Here is a 10,452-nt window from a genome sequence, read left to right as displayed (position 1 = left end):
GAAATACTGATTCAGGAATTTTTCTGTCAGCTGTTTCCATGTTCTTATGCTGGCCTTAGGTTGGTTATTTAACCACCTCTTAGCTTGATCTTTTACAGCAAATGGAAACAGTAATAGTCTGTAGACATCCTGATCTATTTCTTTATCATGTACTGTGTCAGTAATTTGTAAAAATTGTGCCAGAAACTCTGTAGGTTCTTCCTGTGGAAGACCGGAATACTGGCAACTTTGCTGCACCATGATAATGAGCTGAGGATTCAACTCAAAGCTACTGACTCCAATGGAGGGTATGCAGATACTACTCCCATATGAAGCAGTAGAAGGGTTAGAATATGACCCCAGAGTCCTCCTGGACTGTTCATCTCCATTTATGTCCATGATGGATATATGGATATAACTTGGACTGATTTACCTTTTTAATTATTTTATTTTATGGAAAGAGGACAACTTAACCAAAAATAAAAATAACAAAAATTATGATTTTCGAAAAAGTGAGGAGAGAAAAAGTGGTTAGAAAGTTTTGAAAAAGATATGATTTGGAAAAGATTTTAAAAAATTTTTTTTTTTGATCTAATGCTCCTTGTTTTTGAAAATTTTGGAGGGAAAACACAAAGGAACACCAAACTTAAAATTTTTAGAAAACCACCAAAATTTTCGAAAATCAAAGGGAAATCAACAAGAAAACACCAAACTTAAAGTTTGGCACAAAATTTAATAGAGAAAATATTATTTATGAAAAAGAAGGTTTTGAAAAGAATATAAAAGACTCTAACCCAATTACCAAGAACACAGATTAACGCTCTAGCCAAATGAGTTATGGAAATTTTCGAAAATTTTAAGAAAAATCAATAAGAAAACACCAAACTTAAAGTTTGGCACAGGATTTAATAGAAAAATTATTTTTGAAAAAGGTTTTAAAAAATATGATAGCCAATTACCATGAACATAACCACCACGTTCTAATTAACTGAGCTATAAATTTTAAAGTGTTTTAACAAGGGATAAATAATAAAAGACTCTAAACCAAAAAAAAAAAAAAAGAGAAATTTTTTTCCTAATCTAAGCAACAAAATAAACCGTCAGTTGTTCAAACACGAACAATCTCCGGCAATGGCGCCAAAAACTTGGTGCACGAAATTGTGATCTCTGGTAATGGCTTCTTAGGCCAGATACTCTGATCTAGTTTTACAGTCTGTCACAACTTCGATACAACTAACCAGCAAGTGCACTGGGTCGTCCAAGTAATACCTCACGTGAGTAAGGGTCGAATCCCACGGAGATTGTTGGTTTGAAGCAATCTATGGTTATCTTGTAATTCTTAGTCAGGAAGTCAATTATGTTTATCAGTTGAATTGTGAATAACCAAGAGAGCATAAATTAAAGATTACTTGTTGTGCAGTAATGGAGAATATGTTGGAGTTTTGGAGATGCTTTGTCTTCTGAATCTCTGCTTTCCTCTGTCTTCTGATTCACACACGCACGTCCCCCTATGGCAAGCTGTGTGTTGGTGGATCACCGTTGTCAATGGCTACCTTCCATCCTTCCAGTGAAAACTACGCTCACGCGCTCTGTCACAGCACGGCTAATCACCGGTTGGTTCTCGATCCGGTTGGAATAGGATTTATTATCCTTTTGCATCTGTCACTAACGCCCAGCCTTCAGGAGTTTGAAGCTCGTCACAGTCATTCAATCCTTGAATCCTACTCGGAATACCACAGACAAGGTTTAGACTTTCCGGATTCTCATGAATGCCGCCATCAGTTCTAGCTTATACCACGGAGATTTTGATTAAGAGATCTCAGAGATACTCATTCAATCGGATATAGAACGGAGGTGGTTGTCAGGCACACGTTCATGGTTTGAGGAAGGTGATGAATGTCACTGATCATCACCTTCATCACAGTTAAGCGCGAATGAACATCTTAGATAGGAACAAGCGTGTTTGAATAGAAAACAGAAATACTTGCATTAATTCATCGAGACACAGCAGAGCTCCTCACCCCCAACAATGGGGTTTAGAGACTCATGCCGTCAGAGAATACAAAGTTTAGATCTGAAATGTCATGAGATACAAAATAAGTCTCTAAAAGTTGTTTAAATACTAAACTAGTAGCCTAGGTTTACAAAAATTGGATAAACTATGATGGATGATGCAGAGATCCACTTCTGGGGCCCACTTGGTGTGTGCTGGGGCTGAGACTTAAGCAATTCACGTGCAGAGGCCATTTGTGGAGTTGAACGCCAGTTTTTATGCCAGTTTGGGCGTTCAACTCCAGCTTTTGATCCTTTTCTGGCGCTGGACGCCAGAATTGGGCAGAGGACTGGCGTTGAACGCCAGTTTACGTCGTCTATCCTTGTGCAAAGTATGGACTATTATATATTTCTGGAAAGCCCTGGATGTCTACTTTCCAACGCAATTGGAAGCACGCCATTTCGAGTTCTGTAGCTCCAGAAAATCCACTTTGAGTGCAGGGAGGTCAGAATCCAACAGCATCAGCAGTCCTTTTTCAGCCTGAATCAGATTTTTGCTCAACTCCTTCAATTTCAGCCAGAAAAATACCTGAAATTACAGAAAAACACACAACTCATAGTAAAGTCCAGAAATATGAATTTTTCCTAAAAACTAATAAAAATAGACTAAAAACTAACTCAAACATACTCTAAACTATATGAAATTATCCCCAAAAAGCGTATAAAATATCCGCTCATCAGTGATATATGAAGCGTATTAGAAGAATAATAATAAAGGGAAAGAAGTGAAAATATTTAAAAAAAAAAAAATGCTTGCTGATGTATAGTCAATGTCAATATCTCATATTTAGACATACGGATAAAATGTTAGTGAAATTTAACAATATGTAAATGTGCCTTAAATAAAGTTGACAAACTCTATCTATTTACATTTATTTGTGTGTACTTCAATGAGGTGTTAGAAGATTATCAAAAAAAAAAAAATGTGAGGTGTTAGAAGAATAAATATAGAAAATTAATTTTTAATTAAATATTTTATCGTAAAATTATTTTTTTTTAACTCACAATTTTTAAAGAATTTTGCATTAAGATATAAAATCTAAAATAAAAAAGAATTTAAAAAATTAGCTGGTATAAATTGAAAAAAATAATTTTTTTAGTTAAACTCGTGTTAAAATTATGCTCATGCAATAATGCAACCTCACAAAAATATCTTTAAACAATATTTTAAAGTATTTCTGTTAATAAAAAAAATTAATATAAATTATATTATTAACGAAAAAGCTCTACATCTATGTATTTTTTTACATGGTTGTTAACCAAGTAATTTCCTCCACACGCGCGTCCCCACCCCTCACTCATTTATCATACACGCGCTATATATAACGTGCTACAACCTAAATTTTTGCTCAACGTAAACCTTCTGCTGCAACGTAAACCTCCTCCTCCTCCTCCTCCTCCTCCTCCTCACGCTCGTTTACGCACGGAGCGTCTTCTTCTTCTTCGCCTTCTTCTTCGCGTTCCTCCTTCTCCTCCTTCTTCTCCTTTTTCGCGTTCCTTCTTCTTCACGTATTTTTTCCTTATCGTCATTCTTTTGTTGTTGTTGCTGCTGTATTTTTTTGTCTTTTTCTCCTTCTCTCTGGTGAAGAAGCAGTAGAAGATGAGGAAGAAGAGTTTTGAATAGTGCAGAATGAACCGAACACAGTACTCATGGTGAACCGAACACAGTACTCATAGTGAACCGAACACAATACAATTGTATAGTACTGAGTGAACGAAACATAATCCATTATATAAAATTAAATTCAAACAGTTTTCTGCAGAATGAACTGAACACAGTACTCATGGTGAAACAATTGTATAGTACTGAGTGAATGAAACATAACCCATTATATAAAATCAAATTCAAATAACTCTGCCCACAATTTACATATTATCAATTCAATTCAATTCAGTACACCTCCGTCCATTTAATTCAATTTAAATTAGCAATTGCATTCCATTCAATTCGATTCAAAATTGAATAATCCAAACTTTGTCAGTTTGATTCGTTTCAGAAGAGTAATCCAAATTGCTCTCCTGATTTGAAGTTGAGTCATTTATTGTTTCGATTCAGAAGTACAGATCGAAGAAGAAAATGAAGAAGAATAGGAAGAAGATAAATACAACCATATCGAAATAAGAAAACGAGAAGATGAACGCGACCAAAGGAGAATGATGGAGGCAATGCAGATCAACAACAAAAGAATGACGATAGGATTTTAGGGTTTAGGGTTTTAGGGTTTAGGATTTATGAGTTCAGGGTTCAGTGTACAGGGGTTCAGTGTGTTTCAAACTTTCGGTTCGTCCCGTGTATTAATTTCGGTTCACTATGTTTATGGTCGAGGGTTTAGGATTTAGGGATCTAGAGTTTAGGGTTCAGGGTTCAGGATATTAGGGATTTAGGGTTTACGGTAGGGTTCAGGATTTAGAGTTTAGGGTTTAGGGTTTAGAGTTTAGCATTCAAGGTTCAGAGTTCAGTGTTCAGGGTTCGGGTTCAAATTTTAGGGTTTATGGTTTAGCGTTTAAGATTCAGAGTTTAGAGTTCAGGGTTTGGGTTCAGGGTTTAGGGTTTAGGGTTTAGGGTTTAGGTTATAGGGTATAGGGTTTAGGGTTTAGGTTTTAGGGTTTTAGGGATTTAGGGTTTATGGGTTCAAGGTTCAGTGTTCAGGGTTCTGGTTTTAGTGTTTAGGGTTTAGGGTTTAGGGTTCAGTGTTTAGGGGTTCATAATTTTTTGGTAAACAGGAGAGCAATTTGGATTACTCTTATGAAACGAATCAAACTGACAAAGTTTGGATTATTCAATTTTGAATCGAATTGAATGGAATGCAATTGCTAATTTGAATTGAATTAAATGGACGGAGGTGTACTGAATTGAATTGAATTGAATTGAATTGAATTGATAATATGTAAATTGTAGGCAGAGTTATTTGAATTTGATTTTATATAATGGATTATGTTTCGTTCACTTAGTACTATACAATTGTTTCACCATGAGTACTGTGTTCGGTTCACTATGAGTATTGTGTTCGGTTCATTCTGCAGAAAGCTGTTTGAATTTGATTTTATATAATGGATTATGTTTCGTTCACTCAGTACTATACAATTGTATTGTGTTCGGTTCACCATGAGTACTATGTTCGGTTCACCATGAATACTGTGTTCGGTTCATTCTGCACTATTCAAAACTCTTCTTCCTCACCTTCTACTGCTTCTTCACCAGAGAGAGAAGGAGGAAAAGACAAAAAAATACAGCAGCAACAAGAACAAAAGAATGACGATAAGGAGAAAACACGTGAAGAAGAAGGAATGCGAAAAAGGAGGAGAAGGAGGAGAAGGAGGAACATGAAGAAGAGGGCGAAGAAGAAGAAGACACTCCGTGCGCAAACGAGCGTGAGAAGAAGAAGAAGAAGAAGAAGAAGAGCGATTTCGTGTGTGTTGGACGCGTGTATTTCACGTTTCATTTAATGATACTAAGTTTTTTTTGTGTTGGGCCAATTTAGTTACATGGTTACATGGATGTGTAGTATCCCTGTATTATTAATCCAATGCTTGTTAATGTTGCTTGATTCTAAATTAAATATGACTAATAATTATATTATATAGCTTAATTGAAATCCAGTAATTGAATATCTATGAACCTTACCCGTTTGTTGGGGCTTTACAGTAGTTGTACTTGACACAGCAGTGACAAAATGAGTGATACAATGCAAAAGAATTGAATAATACGGTCAGTGATTTGTTGTAAGGTCATTTTCAGAATAATATATAGAGGGTAGGAAAATTTTCCAGTGAAAGTTTTAAAAACTATTAAATTCATTCGGAGTAATAATGAAAAATATTTTTTATCGTTAACTTTTTTATTTATCGTTTTACTTGAAATGGATACCAAGAATCCAAGATTTTTCCCAGAGCAAGAAAGATTTTTTTTTTTCCCTCTTAGCATATGGGAGTTAAAAATAAAGAAGATTACTTAACCTATGGTAAATGTAATAAGTAGTTTAATATTTATGCTGAAATAATTGTTTAAGTTTAAATTTTATGGATGAAAAAATTTATACTTAAATTACAAAAACTTACCCATCTACTATTGAATCAGAACAAACCACCAAAAATGATTTTGAATTATTAATTTACTTACAAAATATCCTCCAAATACATTAACAATAAAAATAATCTCAAAATATTTTAAAACATAACAAGAGTATTTAATTATTAAATATATATTTTAAAAAAACTTTAAAAATTAAATTTTAATATGATTTTTATTATAAATATAATTAAAAAAATAAGATATTTTATTTTTAAAATTTAATAATTTTAAGATAAATAGATATTTTTTAATTTGTAATATGAAAATAAAATCTAGAAATCGAATTTTGATTTTGATTTTTTTTTGCATGCACTTTATACATATATAGTTATCCAAATTTTTTTATTAAAATTTCAAATCAAATACAGAAGCGATTTGCTAAATATATAATTCATTTATTACTTATAAGAAATTAATTTTTTTGTTATTTTTTATTATAATTTAAAATATTTTGAGAATATTTTTATTTTTATCATATTTAAAAAATTAGTCCAGTCAACTATTTAATCATTTAGAGAGAATTTTTTATGGTTTGCCCATTGAATTAATTGTCAATTAACTTTATTTTCAGCTCAAAGAGAATAATTAAAGTTTTACATATTAATTTTTAATAAATTAAAGCTTAAATAAAATTGGACCATTTCAGAGATGTCTCTATAACAACTATATAAAAATGGGCTCTAATATAGTTAGCATGTCTAATTCAATTTTATATATTATTAACTCTATATAAAGAATAAAATTATTCAAAAATTTAATTTAAACCTTATCTTTAGAAAGCCTAACAAAAAATGTGAAAGAACTTAAGAAACACTCGAGAAGGTAGCGTGACAGGTGAATGGAATTAAGTTGAAGATAGCCATTAATATTCTTCATATTCAATATTCAAAAATTCAATATTCAATATTCAACTCATCCCCAAAAGTGGACAAACAAAAAGGATGGTGCAAGGAACAGGGATTATTATTATTAAGACCATATGTGTTCAATTATGTTTAATTTATTTTTAATGTATAATATTTATTTTTTAAAATAAAAAATTATATTTAATTTATTTTTAATGTATATTTTATATTTTAATATTTATTCTATTCGAATGATAGATTCAATGACTACTATTTTTGTTTCTGAAAATAAGTGCATATTTTTTCTATTTTGTAGATTTAATAAAAAGAAAAAATATTATTAAATATGTGCCACTTGCATGGGCAAGTTGCAGAAAGCGACGATGAATACTATTCATGATTCACACTCAAACAAACATGATGCCACCCTTTTCTTATCTTTCTCTCTCTATTTTAAGCATTTCCTTCTTCAATGCTTCCCCCCTTTGATTTCATTTCTTTCTCTTTCCACGCTCTCTCTCACCAACTTGAATTCAATATAGAAAAATATGCAATGCAACTTGTTCAATTAAAATAACACTAAAGTACGTCTGCACATTATATAGTACCATTATTATTATGCAACTTGCATGTATGTATCGTTCTTTCATATGCTTTTACTCTTCTCTGCCTCATAAATAATAATAATAATACATAAATGAATAAATACATATATATATAATTTCAAATTGAAGTTATATAATCTTGTTTACAGCTAACGACAGCTTGGTAGATATATCGTAGTATATACCTTTTAATATGCCTTGCTTCATTTGTTTTTTTTTTTTAAAAAAAAACTAATATTTTCACTATCTTTCTCATTTAAAATATTCTTATTTATTCATAAATTTATTTATTTTTGTGTATGACTAGAAATGTAAAGATAATTCAAAGTCGTCGTACCCGAAAGGACCTCTCCTAGAAATGTTACTAGTCATATATAATTCGAAAGATATAAAATGCTTGTATTGAAAAAGAAATATATATACTCCGCAATCAGTGGATCATATATATATATATATATATGTCAAAAATGAAAAGTAAAAGATGCACTTAATAAGCTATACTAATCGTCCTTAATGTGCACCTGAGATATATCAAATTAATTTGAAATAACCTCATAAATCTACCGGATGATGATAATTTTAATAAGTATATATCTATGCACTCATATAAATTTTTACCAATATATATATATATATATATATATATATATATATATATATATATATATATATATATATATAAAAGTTTAATTTTGATTGATTTACAATACAAAATATTTTACATAATCACTCAATTACATTTATTCATTTAAATAATTAGTAGTTATTTACTAATAATACGGTGATATATAATTGAATATATGTATAAAATATTTTTAACTTATACTGAGAATAGATTAAAATTAAACTTTATATATTTAATTTATATTTATATATATGGTTAATTATATGCAATAGGAAAAGCGAAAGGCAAAAATATAATCCATATACCGGAAAAGGAAACAGCACCATCTTCATCCATAGATTCGCCTTAGCTTGTGATGGGAGTAATGGGAGCTCAAATTTAAAATGCTCAAGAATATATTATTTCATGTGGAAACTTGCAATTCATGACATAACAAAACACTACCCAAATTTTTTTATGTTCAATATAGCACTAAATTCACACAAGCTCATCACCAAATTAATTTATCAATGAATGTACTTAGTGCAATTCTCTTCATCTCATCACCATCCTTCCACTAATTAATAAATAGATTCCCAATCGCATTAACCCTTTCACTCCACTTACAAATTGTTACATATACTATTTTCTTACTTTAATAACAATGTATATATGATATATTATTCTACATACATATTATCAAAAAGGACAATCAAACCAATATTCACAAATTATATTCATATTTCATCATATCACTTAATCAACAATTACACCAACCCAAAATTGGTTGATTTTGTAGATCATCAACTTTACATGTAGCAATAATGTTAGGGGATTATACTTTAGAGAGTCACCAACTAACTTAGCTGTAACAAGAAATAATAATATCCCACCCCCTAACTAACCCAAGCAAAATGTGTTAAGTCCAAAAACTTAACTAATAATAATTCCGAATATATATAATATATAGACACATAAATATTTATATCTTAGTTATAATAGAACTACTATAAATTAAAAATGCAAAAATTAAAAATTAAGGGAAAAAAAAAAATTAGGTACAGAACTTGGTGTTATTGTTGTTGATGCAGTTTCGTCTTGTTAAATTCTCAGCGATATGCGCCAAAGATTGAAGGTTGCATTTTACGATTGTGTCCACAAAAACGCACGTGTCTTCTTTTGTGTTCCCCGGAGGCACATCCACTACGTAGGATTCCACAACCACCGTGCCGGCGCCGGAGGAATCTCCGCCGCCGGAGGAATGAAGCGTAGTAACGGATCGGTAGTTCGCGAGGCGGTGGTCGCCGCCGACGACGCTAAAGCTGAGGACGTGCTCTTCTTCGTCGAGGATCTCGAGTCTCTCGGTGCTCCGGCCGGCGGGGAGGCCGGAGATGACGTGGACCTCACGGACTGTACCTACGGCGCCGTCGCCGCCGATGACGTGGCAGCTCTTCACGAAGTGCTTGTAGGCCTGAGGGTTGTCAAAGCGGCGGACGACGGACCATACGGCGGAAACCGGCGCGGCGATCTCCTGCACCACCGCTGAGCAGCACTGGTTTGCCGCCACAGCATGCGTGTGGTATCTCGCCACAGCGTCAGGGATGACGACGGCCGGTGAAGAATTCTTCTTAAGATGATTGCATCCGGTGACAGTGGCCACACCACCGGTGGTAGCGGTGTGGTTGATCCGGTGGACTAGCATAGAAGACTTCGGTGGATTTGGAGGCATTTTTTCTGTTCAGCTTTTGTCACTTCGATTCGTTTAAAGTACTAGCCTATTACAAGAGACTTATATAGTTATACAAGAAGTTTTTAAACTTTAACTAAATTTAATCAATGAGTAATATGAGGAATAGTATTTAGGGTTTTAATGAGATTTTGATATTTTGAAAGAGATTTTGTTTTAGGAATGAAGAGAGAAAGAGAGGAAGAGGGGTTTTGGGTTGGTATTGATGTTAGGGTTATATAGTATTTTTTTTATCGTAGGTCCTATATATGGTGTCTGTGGGCGATGAGAGAGAGAGGAGAGGGGTGTGGGGGTGTGGTGTGGTGTGGTGTGTGGGGTTGGATTTTTCAAAAGATGAAAGGGGTTAAATGAGGTTCATGTGGGGGTCATGTATTAAAATAGGGACCAACTTGGTCTACTTCAATTTACCAAAATGGGTTTCTCTCTTTTCATTTATGTTCATGTGAATACATATGCAACTTTTATGCAATCTCATGAATGATCCTACTAGCTCTTTCTTCATGAACAAAGGAATTTTACATATTTACCAATTTAGAGGTACATTTGAT

The 10,452-nt window shown here is 32.7% G+C and overlaps 1 protein-coding gene across 1 annotated transcript; it reads right to left on the bottom strand.

The window, feature by feature from the left end:
- Nucleotides 1-8,880: 8,880 nt before the first annotated feature.
- On the bottom strand, nt 8,881-10,244 carry LOC107628487 (abscisic acid receptor PYL4). Its single transcript, XM_016331139.3, has one exon. The coding sequence runs from the start codon at nt 9,884-9,886 to the stop codon at nt 9,212-9,214; it is 675 nt and encodes a 224-aa protein (XP_016186625.1). The 5' UTR covers nt 9,887-10,244; the 3' UTR covers nt 8,881-9,211.
- Between the last annotated feature and the right edge of the window lie 208 nt (nt 10,245-10,452).

This window comes from Arachis ipaensis, chromosome B2 (assembly GCF_059453495.1).
Source record: "Arachis ipaensis isolate K30076 ecotype BB chromosome B2, ASM5945349v1, whole genome shotgun sequence".
NCBI lineage: Eukaryota > Viridiplantae > Streptophyta > Magnoliopsida > Fabales > Fabaceae > Arachis > Arachis ipaensis.
Note: the sequence above shows the minus strand (reverse complement) of the source record. Positions and strands in the feature narration are given on the sequence as shown.